Source organism: Solanum tuberosum, unplaced genomic scaffold, assembly GCF_000226075.1.
Source record: "Solanum tuberosum cultivar DM 1-3 516 R44 unplaced genomic scaffold, SolTub_3.0 scf00453, whole genome shotgun sequence".
NCBI lineage: Eukaryota > Viridiplantae > Streptophyta > Magnoliopsida > Solanales > Solanaceae > Solanum > Solanum tuberosum.
The window spans coordinates 144,491-159,009 of record NW_006239393.1 but is presented as its reverse complement, the minus strand read 5'-3'; the positions used below and the strand labels follow the sequence as shown (position 1 = coordinate 159,009).

Sequence of the window (14,519 nt, the reverse complement as noted above, 5' to 3'; positions counted from 1 at the left end):
TAAATTTTAGAGTTGAGTGTTAACTTTAAATTAAAAGATTAGAATTTGGAGAATGAGATAAAATAAATGAGGCGCCTACTTGACTAAATTAAGCTAGTAGGTGACAAGTAGGTGCATCACCTACTTAGACTTTTTGACCAACTTAATAAGAGTAAGTAGTTGCATCACCTGCCATAGCTATAGATTTAATAAGAAGAAGTAGTTGTATCACCTAGTTTGACATTTGAGCAGCTTAAAAATGGCCAAGTAGGCATATCACCTACTTGGCAATTTGTGGACAAAAATGAAGAAAATACAGGCGGTGGAGTGCCAGCAATTATAGGGTCATATTTGGCTCATTTATATCTTAATTCTTGCATAGGAAAATAGGAATTTATCTCCAGCACTCTCTCTTTCCCTCAATGATTATCACAGCTACCTCAAAAATATTCCATGGTTTCTTGAAGAAACCCTCCTAATTTCTAGCTAAGGTAAGTAGAAACCTTATGGTTTAGCTTGATTGTCCCATGAGATTTCATGTTTTTCATGTTTAAATATGGTGCAGACCTTTCCCTAAGTTGTCTGCTCATGTTTTCTTTGTTATTAAGAGAGTTTCTCTTCTTATTCTGTTTAAGTGTGAAGGGTTAAAACTATTGAAGGAGTACAAGTTAAGAGAACAATTTTCCATAATTTAAGGTAAGACTGCCCCATTTTGTCTCACTATAGATATCAGATTAGGTGAGATTTCTCTAAGTGTTTTACTACAAATTCATGAAAAAATGATCGGAAGCAGTGAGTCAAAGTTTTATTGATTATTTTAGAAAGGTTTGGGGATGTCTATACGTGGTGAAGTTTGGAGAAGTACTGGGTGGATTGGTTCGGTTTATTAGTGGTAAAAGGCATGGTTTTATCCTATATATGGTAGTGAGAGTGTTGTTTGTAAGTATGAGGTCGTTGGGTGTTGAAACACCATTTATGAATTGTAGAGCTTTATGCCCGCTAACTGTTCGACATAATGTCGTAGTGATCCATTACTCCAGCTCAGGATGATTTAGGAGTAGTTCCAGCTATGGTTGTGAAGCTTGTGGATTGATCTTTCCAACGCCGCCGAGTTTGATCAATTCCGAGTTCGTATGAGTGAGTTATAGCCCTTTGAAAGTTGGGCAGTTGACAAGAAATTCGTCCGGGAATCATTAAGGGCATTTTAGTCTTTTCCCTAGCCAATTCTTTTGGGATTATATTGTTGTATAGGGCTGATCTTTGGATCATTTTGTTCCATTTTTAAGAGAGTGAAGGCTAGGGCTTGAGAGTGAAGAAGAGAAGAAAAAGAGAAGAAGAGGAGAAGAAGAAGAGGAAATCGAGGAGATCAACAAGTTCCGTCAAGATCATCGTGGATTTTTCGTCGGGGGTGATCCCTACCAATGTATGTGAGCTTTTAGTGTTGGGTGATCTTTTCCCCCACACACCTAGCCCCTTTTATTCATTAAGAAAGGATTGGCTTTGTTGATAAAGTTGTTAGTTGTTGTGGTTGAAGTTGTTGGAGTTGTTAAAGTTGTTAGTTGTTGTTGTTGGCATTATTGTTGGTTGTGGGACATGATTGGGTTGTGTTTTTTAGTTGTATTCTATTGAATGTTGAGGAATTATATGTTCTAAGTGATTGGGGGCTGAAACCCTTGAAGTTAGAGAGTTTAGAGTTGGTAACGTGAAGGAGGAAGTCGGGCAGCTTGCGAGGAGCACGTCTGCGTCGCGGACTTGTTCCCTCTGTGAACAAAATCTGCTCCGCGTCGCGGACAGGATGCGGACTCCACTGTTTTCAAAATTTATTTTCGAAAACTTTCTTAAGCTTGGCTGTCCCAAATCATTCCTAAACATCATGAGGTCCTTCCAAACACCAATCAAGTCCTTGAATCCATAATTCAATTCAAGAAAATTAGATTCCAAGTCAAGAGAAGTTAGTGCCAAGCTTAGAAGTTAAGCAAGTCAAGGCAAGTCTTTAAAGCGTTTCAAAAGTCGTTATTGAACGTCTTAACGTCGTTTCAAGTCTCAAGTTGAGTTAAGAGTTTCAAGTAAAGTAAGGAGTAGAGAGTCGAGTCCATTTCTCCAAAGTTGTTAGGGAACTATGTACTTCCCAAAGAAGTTTCTAAATGTTTTTTTTACATTTAAGTAAGAAAGGAACCATGTTTTCCAAAAGAGCCTTTGGGCTAAACTTTGAGTAATTATCTCAAACTAAAGAAAGAAGTTATTTTAAAAGCATGAGACAAAGTACTTTTGAGAGTAGTATTGAGCACCAAATTGGGGACACGAGTTCATATTAACTCCCCTCTCCATAAGAACCATGCGCCAACATGGGACTTGACGTATCATTCTTTTTAGATGATCACGTAAGATTAGGCTAGTGGATCCACTAAGCAAAAGTAAGGTCCTATATCGATGGCAAGGTATAGGATGGTCCTTTGGCAATGTAAGGTAAAACGTTGTATCATCACTAAGGATCGTAGTGGTGGTTGTCGGTTAAAGAACCTCCCACAAAAGCTATATTTCTTCCATATAAGTAAAGTTGAGTTTGTTGTCGTTTTATCCTTCACAAACTAAGTTGTTTACATTGTTTACAAGCTTTATATGTATTGCATGTGTCTTATTGCTTTACATTGAGTTCGGTTATTCATGAGTCGTTCAAAGTCAAGGTAAGTGTTCTCTTGTGCTCCCTTAAATCTTAAGTTGTGGTTTAGTATTTCCAGCTCGCATACTCGTACATTCCATGTACTGATGCCAGTTGGCCTGCATCGTTTTATGATACAGATACAGGTACCCAGGATCAGCATACAGCACGCCGTGGTGAAGTTTGGAGAAGTACTGGGTGGATAGTTTTGTTTATTAGTGTCAAAGGGCATGGTTTTATTCCTATATATGGTAGTGAGAGTGTTGTTTGTAAGTATGAGGCTGTTGGGTGTTGAAACACCATTTATGAATTGTAGAGCTTTATGCCCGCTAGGTGTTCGACATAATGTCGTAGTGGTCCATTACTTGACCTATTGACCCGATTGTGATGTAATCAATATATTTTGTAGATTATCATTTGTAATATTGGCTAGCCTTAAGAGAAAGTCATGTGAAATGTTTTAGGGAAGAAATGAAGATACACCATTTGAATTGTGGGTTGTGTGGGCGTGCTGCCTCTTAGGTGTGTATTTACTGTTCTGGATGTTGTAAATTTCAGGTAGTGTCGAATGACCTCATGGGAAGGTCATAAATGGTGTAAACATGGTGATAAAGGAATTAGTAAAAAAGAAAACACCCATTAGTAGAGGGGTTTTGAGCTTGCTGCCCGACTACAGTTTTGGTAAGTCGAAGTGATCCAACCTTGTTTATTAGCTGTTAATATTAGCTCTATTACTTGCCATTAATGCAGAGTAACGCCTCAAAGGAAAGGCTGATTCATGGTACCACATAGTATTACTCGGGAGACAAGGTATGTAAGGTTATTTGATATCATATCTTTTGGCATGAAGTCCTAGATTCTGTGTACCAACAAATTGAGATCTCTAAGTTATCCTCATGGTAAAAGATACAATGTGAGGGTGTACAATCTCCAATGTAGCTAATGGTCTTCCTTATACAATTCAAGTTCTCAAAATATGTTAGATTACTTCTTTACGTGTTCATTATTCAATATTGGTGTGTTTATTCTTCCAAGTACTAGTTGGCAAATGTACTTTAAACATTAAGTTTCATGAGTTATCCACCAAGACAAATGAAGTTCATTGAGTCAAGTAGATCCTACATTATATATGTTACATGTTTCTATATGTCAGATGCATATTATATCCATTGTTCATTTTATGTCCCCTTACATGGAACTTTTATTTGGGTTCTGTCACGGGCTTCATTAGTTTGGATGTTTATGCACTCTTTCGTTTGATATCGTATACTAAATGTTTAGCTATCATATCATCTTATATAGTCCTTGCCTCTACATTTGAGAAGTTACAGTCTCTACTAAGTGCTAAGTTATCGTATGTCCCATGTGAAATGTCCAAACGTGTTTTAAATGAAGCATCTTGTAAGAAGAATTACTTGCTCAATTGTTGTACATCTTAAGGAATCATTTACTACTTGTAAGGTAGTTGCCACACACCTTCGTGGATTATCTGTATATGTTCTTTGTGCCTAAATGAAGTTCATGAGTCATATAAGTTCCTAAGTAGCACAACGAAGTTACATTTTCTTCATATATTATTGTTTTTTGCCTCGATTAATTTATCCACATGTCCACATCACTAGTATATAGTCCTAAATCTCAAAAGAGTCATGAACATCAAAAGAACAATCTCAAAGATTAAAAAGACAAAGTAAAGTGGATCTATATAATTATGGGTGGCAGCTCAGGGGTTAAAATACCTAGCATGGGCCGATCCTAATTCTCGTTTTTAAGGGTGGCAGCTCAGGGGTGGTAATACCTAGCATAGGCCGATCTCAATCTATATAATTATGGGTGGTAGCTCAGGGGTTAAAATACCTAGCATGGGCCGATCCTAATCTATATTATTATGGGTGGCAGCCCAGGGGCTAAAAGCCTAGCATGGGTCGATCCCGATTTGTATATTTATGAGGATCGCATCCCAGGGGTTAAAATGCCTAGCATGGTTCATCCTCTCCTACCACTGATCAGCTGGTCATTGTGTCACATACTACAAAGTCTATAAAGAAAAGATAAGTAAACTTAAAGCCAAGAATGTAATGTACATGATTCCCCAAGTATAAGCAAAGGTGAATGTAATATACATGATTCCTCAAGTATAAGCAGAGGTGAATGTAAGGTATGTGATTCCACAAGTATAATGAAAGGTTGTCTCTTATCTTATCTATACAGAATATTTGTTCATTTGTACCTGATTTCAGTTGAGATTTTATTTTACATATGGTTACTTTATGCCTCACATATTCAGTACATTCTTTTGTACTGACGTCCCTTCTGGGGATGTTGTTTTCATGCCACAAGTACAGGTACTCAAGCTAATAAAATCTCTCAATATAAGCATAGGATACTCAACTACCTTTGGTGAGCTCCAGGTTGCTTCAAGGCTTTGCCGAGTCTCTAGTATATTTTTGAGATTATATATTAGTTAAGGGGTATGATGGGGTCATGTCCCGTTATAAGCTAAGTTTCTATCCTTTAGAGGCTTTGTAGACCAATATCAAAGTGAAGCGTGATTATGTCTTGTTTTCTAGTAATTAAGGCATCAACGACCAATCAAGTATATCTATTTTGGGTCTATCTATGTTGGTATTTTATCAGGGTATTTTACGTTTACTCATCAAAGATTTATAACTTCATTTGTTCCATGTATGATAAGCAAGAGTTATATGTTGGTTCTCACGGGTCTTTAGGGCATCGGGTGCCTGTCCGTCTCAATGGGACTTGGGGCGTGACAATATTGACCCTCTTGACACAAGTTAATGGTTTAGTCTAGTGATTAAGGTCTAGTGAAAATTCTTTGAGGTTGTGTGTTCTAGTCCTACTAGCGTCATAATAGGTCCCCTACTCATTACTATGTGGACTTTCTCGATTAACTTTTCGAATTAATTAATTATTGTATAGAGTGGAGAAAGTGGTGTCATAATTCTTTGTAACTCATGTAACCATAATGACACGTTCTCCTCATTATCTCCTACTAATTTTCCCACTATTCCTCAAATATCTATCCACATTTTTGTAACGACTCGGAAAATGATAGAGTGAAACTAGAGCCTCACATGTGAGTTTAGAGTTGAGAACTTAATGAAATGATTATATTTGAATTTGACCCAAAAAGTTCTTAAAAATGTGCTTCGGAAGTTACCGGAAACTTGTTTAGCTACTTATAAAAAGATCCGTTTCGTTTTTCGAAAATCCGACTTCATATTCTTGTTTAGGGGGTCAAATTGAGTGGGAAATGGGTCTAACCCGAATTTTAGAGCAACCGTATCAAAATCCGAAATTTCCAAGTGAAGCCTTTTTCAAGGGTCTACTTTGAAGGGTCATATCTCCTAGCACACAAATTATTTGGGTGGCCAATAATATATCCATGGAAAGCCCTTTGAGTTAGCTACCTAACGCACTTCGTTTCACCTCATTCGGAGGTCGGACGAAGAAGTTATGCCCATTTCCGTAAAGTCTGTCCGGCAGAAAATGCAAATTCCAGTAAGCCTGGTTACTGTTCACCCGCCTAAAAATTTTTCTAAGTGTTGGACCATTTTTCCAAAGGGCATATGTTATTTCCTATATACCATTAGTTCAATTCCCATCCCTAAAACATTTCCCTCTCTACAATCCTCCATTTAAGAAGAAGAAGAAGTGGGAGCTAGGCTTTGGATTCAAGTTTTTCTTCATCAAATTTCTTGAGAGATCATAGCAAAGGTATGGTGGCTTTTCATCTATGGGTAGCTTTCACCCATAGAGTCCCTTCAAAACATGATTTCAAAGCTTCCAAGTTCTTCAAAACCTAGGGTTTTTATTCTAACTCATGGGTTCCTTCTTCAAACGTTTTCAAATGGTTATTAATGACTTATTATGATTGTATTAGTGTTTAAATGATGATTTATGACGAAAATACTCCATGAACCCATGATTTCTCTCTATTCCTAGTTTATGCCTTTATAAAGTGGGTTGCTTGATAATGAATGTATATGAATCGAACTTGTTTAAATGTCTTTAGATTGTTGAAGTATGTCATTACTCATGCTTAGTTTATGGTGTATTGTTGGTGTATTGGTATGAGAGGCTTATGGCCTTAAAGGCAAAGTATGAGAAATTGAAGTGTTATCATGACATTGTATGAATGAGAGTTCAATGAAGATAATGTGATCATGTTATGAATGTAAAGGTGTTGTTGTAGGTTGTTCACTGATTTGGTTGCATAATTACTACCCTATTTTCCATGCTCTTTGATTCCATTACATGCCTTCAAGGTGTTTGACAAAATGTCCAACTATGGAGAATTGATGAATCGATGCTTTAAAGCTTGAGTTATGAGATGTATGGAAATTCCATAGATGTGTTGATGACACTCATGAATGTCGATGATATAATATGAAGGATTCTTCAATATAAAGTATACCTTGAATTGGTAGGGCTTATGCATCATTTTCTTGTATAAATGATTATATTGTTGATTGTTGAATCCTTGGATCGGTAGGCTTATGGCACCCTTCCACACATGCTTATAATGAACCTTGGATCGGTAGGCTAATGGCACCCTTCCATTAATGATAAGTAATGAACCTTGGAATCGGCAGGCTTATGGCACCCTTTCCATAAAGGTTAATGATGAGACTTGAATCGGCAGGCCCATGGCACCCTTTCAAGAGGAGTTAATGAGCTTTCCTAAATGTACCTTGAATCGGCAGGCTTATGGCACCCTTTCCATAAAGGTTAATGATGAGACTTGAATCGGCAGGCCCATGGCACCCTTTCAAGAGGAGTTAATGAGCTTTCCTAAATGTACCTTGAATCGGCAGGCTTATGGCACCCTTTCCATAAAGGTTAATGATGAGACTTGAATCGGCAGGCCCATGGCACCCTTTCAAGAGGAGTTAATGAGCTTTCCTAAATGTACCTTGAATCGGCAGGCTTATGGCACCCTTTCCATAAAGGTTAATGATGAGACTTGAATCGGCAGGCCCATGGCACCCTTTCAAGAGGAGTTAATGAGCTTTCCTAAATGTACCTTGAATCGGCAGGCTTATGGCACCCTTTCATGTGTTAAATAATGTACCTTGAATCGGTAGGCTTATGGCACCCTTTCATGTGTTAAATAATGTACCTTGAATCGGTAGGCTTATGGCACCCTTTCATGTGTTAAATAATGTACCTTGAATCGGTAGGCTTATGGCACCCTTTCATGTGTGATGATGTCAAAGTAATGAACTATTCTATGGGAATGTAGGCTAAGCACCGAGCGGATTTGGTTAGATGGAAACTCCCCCGACAGTTAGGCATGAGTTTCAATGATCGTCTACCTTATCCCATAAACTATGTGCCCGCATAGGAAGCTAGTGGATCCATTAAGCTATATATACCGGTCTTCCTTAGGCAAGTAGACCACCTCTTTTCGGTGTGGGGACTCATGACACCGGATTCCATGACAAGCTCTCATGGTCTATGTCGGTTAAATGCTTACTTCCCATCATGTGAGATTTCATTATGGTTTCTTGATAGGTTCTACAAAGTGTAGGTAGTAGTATGGGATGCTACCTATACATTGCACGAGTAGGCTTGGAGAGGGTCATAGTGAGTTTCTCTAAATCCTAATGACTGTGACATGAATGTACCCTAAATGAGGTTATTAAAGAATGTTGGCTCTTAAATGCTTAATATGTTATGCATGTTATACTTGGGTTATATTACGAGTTATTTTCCCTTGTCATGTCTTAATTAATGATATACCTCTTATGTATGAATATTGTGCAAAGGTGAAAGAAAGGAATGATAAGTTACTTTAAGTGACCTAAATGTGGTGCCTTAGTATGGATGGTGGTATGGGACGCCATCCATACATTGCACGAGGTATAGCATAAGGGTTTCTTGAGGTGAAGGTCCAAGGTAAAGGTTTTCATGTTGATATTGTTTAAAGGTGATATTATGACTTACTTGATGTTATGCTTGTCTTGTATGTCTTTTATGCTATTGTTCATGATATTTTGAGACATCATGTATAAAGTCTAGAAAGTCTTCCGCTTGCTATTTTTAATTAAATGTTTTCTTGGTAAAGAAAGTTTTAAATTCATTATGGTTTTAGTGTATATGCGATGAATGAATGCTAAGAGGCTTGTATTAGACCTCTTCGAGGTCGAGTACGCCGGTTACGACTAGGGGGTGCTCCCGGGTCGTGACAATTTTTGTCATTTATTTGTGGAAGAAATCCTAGTTATATAAAGGATGTTTTCTTTGTTGTGTTGTAATAGATGAAAAGATGAGAAGTAGATAAGAAGTATTATATTGTGTTTATACTTTAAGTTTGGTGTAGTGAAAGAGCGATAGTTGAGATAAGAAAAAATATTTTCAACACTTCAACTTATTCACTATAAAAAAAATGAGTAATTTTGTGTTGAAGAAATGTGGTCTTACGATGGAGCTTTGAACTCTTTAACAAATTCGGAGTTGTTTGAGTTATATGACATTGTTGAGTTGTTGTATCTTGTAGGGGGTAAGTCACGAGATATATTATTAGATCAGTGTAGATTATATCACATTGACCTTGAATCTCCTTAAAAAGAATGAAATATCAACACTCATTCTGAATATTTATTCATTCAATTTTGTTCAATTTATTTTTTAACTATAATTTATTATAATTTTTAGTATATTCACCGACATAATATTTTTTTTTGCAGTGACTCTCGAGTTCATTTGTAGATAGTATTCAATTATTGATCAAGCAATCACATAATAAAGTGCATGATAAAATAACTAAACCAATATTGATAATCAAAACGCTAACAATAACATAAAGCTTCAAGCTATAATGTTCATAGATAATCATCCTGCAATCCTAGAATTAAAAAAAAAAAAACTAGTCAATCATTAGTGAATTAAAAAAAATCTAGTCAATCATCAGTGTCAGACCCAGGATTATCACAAAATGGGTTCAAAATATAAAATAAAATAGACAATGTTAGAAGCTAGAATCAAACTTGGGTTGGCCGGACAGAATAAACCTTCTTCACCGCTAGGTTAAGCATCACACTTGTGCTAAATGGTGTCAAAATTTAATATATACCTATAAAATTTCAAAAACTGTTTTAAAAAAAATATATATATACGGTGTTATTTTTCAATGATTCAATGAAGTGGGATCAATAACAAACCAATAAGATATTTTTTATCGGTGTTCGGTTTATCCAATAAGAAAATGTCCATAAAATATTATATGACTTCGCACTTCTCTAAAGGCTTTGATATAGTGAAACAAGAAAGATAATGAGAAATTGCATCAATAAGAAAAAATATAGTACGAATGCTATAATTACATGTCACCTCCAAAACATAGTATGCAATTTTTGATGTTAATAAAATTAAAGACTAAAGGTCTTTAGGTTTTGAGTAAACAATAAAGACTAAAGCGGCCTAGTGTGAAGTGAGTACTGAGTAGAGTATTGATAATATGATATAGTTAGGGCTCGTTTGGTGTGAGGGATTAGAAATAATAGTGATGGGATAAAAAAAAATTATGTTGTTTGGTTGGCAAGTCCGGGATAACTTATCCCGGGATTAATAATTAGTACCGGGATAAGTTATCCCTTATTTTTATGATAATTATACATATTTTTCTATTAAAAAATTATACTATATAAATATAATTTTTATTTATGAATTTATTTGACTAATTCTTATGTTTATTTTATTTTGATTTCTCATAAATTTTCTTCTCTTTAATAAACTTAAGAGGGAAGTTCTATTTTTAAGCTAAATAAGAAAAAAGTTATATTTTTAAATACACATGGTACTTATCATGGGAATACATAAACAAAAATATTTAAGTTAAATAAAATAAAAGTTTTATTTTAAAAAATGAATAACTAAAGCTCACAAAGAAATATTTAAAAAGTTTAAATAAAGTGAAGGGTAATTTTGTAAACAAACAACTTGTTCTGAAAATTTATCAATATATATTATTTTGAATATAACAAACCAAACACTCAATAAGAAATAATCCCAGGACAACTTATCCCATCATAACTAATCTCAACATAACTTATCCCAACATAACTTATCCCATCATAACTCATATTCAAACCAAACGACCCCTTATAGTGCCTAGTTATATATTAAATTATTAATATTTATTATTTAGGAAGGGTAAAGTAGTAAATTATTACTTTCTTATTGGGTTATCTGTTTACCAATAACTCATTAGTAAAAATCAAAACGAACCAATAACCCAATAATTTTTTTTATAAACCCATTTAAAACCCAATAACATTTTTTCGATTCGATTTTTGCACATCCATACTGTCAATCATGCTCATGGCAAAAATACAAGTCATAGCTAACACTCAACTATGAAAATAGAAGAAAAGAAGAAATAAAAAATAGAAAGTGGGAGTCCCCCTTACATGATTCACTAGTCCTCCTTGTGATCTTCTCAGGGCTAGATGAGCTTGCATCGTTGTATTTAATCTTCGATGAACAAGAACAATTTTATGAGTATAACTCGTGGCTGTGCTTGTTCTTATTTTTACTGAGTTGAACCTGATTAGACTTTAACACTATGTTTGGATCATTGTTATCCATTGTATTGTATTGTATCGTTACTATACCTACAATGTTTGTTTTGATTGTTATTTAAAATGTATTGTATTGTATTGTTAAAATTCGTTGTTACGTAACAATGAAAATCCCTATTTTATGGAACAACTGATTTGGTGTGTTTTCATTGTTACTTAATTTCTTTTTTCAATTATATCTTTACATAATATTTCAAAATACTATTTTACCCTTTATTTTATATTATTTAATTCTAGTCAAACCTCCTACCCTAGAATAATTAAGGATATTTTAGCAAATTTATAAATTACAATCAAAACAAACAATTAAAATGTTACTCCCTCCGTCCCATTTTATGTGGCACCATTTCCTTTTTGGTCAGTCCCAAAAAAATGTCACATTTCCTTATATGGTAAGTATTTAAAAGTACAATTCCTCTTTTACCCTTGTTGGTCCCACTTAATCTTAAAATAATACTCCAATACATTTATGAGGAGAGAGAAAAGTGAGTTTACTTTTTAAAGGGCAATTTAGTAAATATTTCAAAGTCTTCATTTATTTCTTAAACTTCGTGTCCGATCAAATGTTGCCATAAAAAATAGGACGGAGGAAGTATTAAACAACAACAAGCAATACAGTCTAGTCAAACATTATATCTACCATACAATACAGTACATTATGAAACAATGGATAACAATGATCCAAACAGAGTGTAACTATCATACGTCACCTTCTAATACATCCAAATATCAAACCCAAAATTTGACACATACAAAAAATCATCAATTTTTAAAAAGACAAAATCATTAATTTTTAGAATAACTTGCAATTAGAGATGCTTGCCTTTGAAGAAAAAAAGAAGGTAATCACTATCTCCATTTTTTTCTTAACCTACAACGTGAGTGAGTAGTAGCCAAAACGAAAGGGGGGAAAAAGTAAACATTGCAGAATTGTTTGTTCTCCTTCCACATCTCTCTTCTCTCTCTCTTTCTTCTCCGTTGATCGGAAAGCAGTGACCAGAAATGGCTCGAGCCGGAGGAATAACAAATGCGGTGAATGTAGGCATAGCAGTACAAGCAGATTGGGAGAATCGTGAATTCATATCTCACATCTCCCTCAACGTCCGTAAACTCTTCGATTTCCTCGTCCAATTCGGTAAATTTCTCTGACTCATTCAATCTCCTTAGGGAAAATTTTCGTTTTTGTTAAATTCCTGTTTTAAAGCGATTTCGGGGTTAATTTTGTTGTATTTTCAGAGGCGACGACGAAGAGTAAATTGGCGACACTGAATGAGAAGCTTGATACACTGGAACGTCGTTTGGAACTGCTTGAAGTCCAAGTCAGTACAGCAACTGCTAATCCAGCTCTGTTTAATGTTTGAAATGATGCAGCATTGTACTAATATTCTCTATCTGTAAGCTACTTTAATTCTGTATTATAAATAGATTGCTTTGTTTTTGAGATCATATTTGTGAAAAGTCCTTGTTTTATGAAAATCTCAATCAAATGTTCCCGAATTAGTTAGGTTAGCTATGTGAATTTGTGTGAAATTCGGCACTATTCAAGTACATTATGTTCGGATAGTTAATAATCTGTCGCAATTTTTGTGGAAATGATTCATGGATTTTAGTAGCTGAAAGTATGAATACCTATTGGATCTATAGTTTCTCTCGTCTAATTTTTCAGTTCGCTAAAACTACTATGCTCTTGAGTTGGTTCATTGCTAATGCACGATGGAGATTGTATATGTGGAAATAGGAATGATAAGTTGATTTGAGAGGTCAAAGCATTACTATAAATTCTTCAAGACCATCTTAATCTTTTGACCTAGTTAATATGAAGCAAATGTTGTTTATACCTTCTGTAATGCCGTTTCGATATTCTTGCCTGTTTTCTTCATACGGCTTCTTAGAACTTTAATCTACTGGATCTCAGTCTCTTATTTTTCTCTTTGAGATGGTTCTTTGCTTATGTGTGATGGAGATTGTATATGTGGAAATAGGAACTTTGTGCTTGTTCATTTATAAAAGTTGCTTTACCTTCTCTGGAAAAAAAAATTATCGTTTTACCTTCTCATTTTTTTTTTGTACTCTCTTGCTATGTAATACAATCATGTGAAATGTCGTTCTTGTAGTCGGTAACCAATTAACGATGCTTAAACTAAAACTAGTTGTGTCATCTATGTGAATCCTCTAATCCATCCTACTTCTTTGTAAGATTAAAAGTATTATCTTTTGAAGTAAAATTAAGAGGTTTCTAGATCATACTTGGACATAGAAGCTTTAACTAGGACTTCCTGACTTGTAGCAGTTTTTAATACGTCCTTCGTTCCAATTTATGTGGCGTTGTTTGACTGGGTACAGAGTTTAAGAAATTAAAAAGACTCTTTGAAGTTGTGGTCTAAAACAAGCCAGAGATGTGTCTAGCTTTAAATCCTCATTAAGGGTAACATAGAAGGTTTAAAGTTAAATAGTTTCTTAAGAATGAAGTATGACATTCTGCCTCGGACAGACTAAAGGTGAAAGTAGACACATAAATTGGGACAAAGGGAATAATCGTTTCCAATACAGAGTTTAACATAATGAAAGGTTGGACACGAGAAAGAAATAGCTTGCTGGCCATATACCATGCAGCTATATTCCAGACTGGTTATTGTTAACATGGTTGATTTATCTATGAAGGGTTACTAGGTATTGGCTGCTAGAGCTTACATGTTTTTCCCTTGCCTTCTTCATACTAGCCACCAGGCTCGTAGCTTAGATTGAGCACTGTTTATTTACAAAATTATATGATTATGTTAATGTTTAATTTGTAATGGACTTATAGGAGTATAGTAATAAGTTTTATTTCTAGTTGGAAGTTGGAGTATGTGGAAAGTGAACAAGTCCATTAAGAAGATCTGGCAGATGACTCAGCTCGTAATCTTTGATGTCTATGCGCAGAAAGGAACAAAAGATGTTTTGATGGGACTTCAACTCCTAACTGCTCTCTTAAGTCCAAGTGTTTGATAAATCTTTTTAGTAAGAGCAACCTATCCCCTGTAAATGGTATCATTCCCCTTTAGATTGTATCAGCTCCGTCTCAGTGGCTTAGCAGCCTTGAGTTCTAGTTTCTTTTATCTGAGATAATTCATCTCTTGTCAAAAAAGAAAAGAAAGAGAATCTGAGATAATTCATTCGCAACATAAATCTCAGATCTCTCAATCCAGAGACACCTTGAATCAAGTTGCTTTCTAATCATCTCTTCAACTTGATCGAATTGCTTTCTTGTCTATCAGACATATCTCATTTTTACG

The 14,519-nt window shown here is 35.1% G+C and overlaps 1 protein-coding gene across 1 annotated transcript; it reads left to right on the top strand.

Annotated features, from left to right (window-relative positions):
• The first annotated feature begins 12,068 nt into the window (after nt 1–12,068).
• Nucleotides 12,069–12,844, top strand: LOC102582169 (protein BRICK 1). The gene is made up of 2 exons (XM_006363952.2): nt 12,069–12,379; nt 12,481–12,844. Exons 1-2 carry the CDS (start codon nt 12,247–12,249, stop codon nt 12,603–12,605), a joined length of 258 nt encoding a protein of 85 aa, XP_006364014.1. The 5' UTR covers nt 12,069–12,246; the 3' UTR covers nt 12,606–12,844.
• The last annotated feature ends 1,675 nt before the right edge of the window (nt 12,845–14,519 follow it).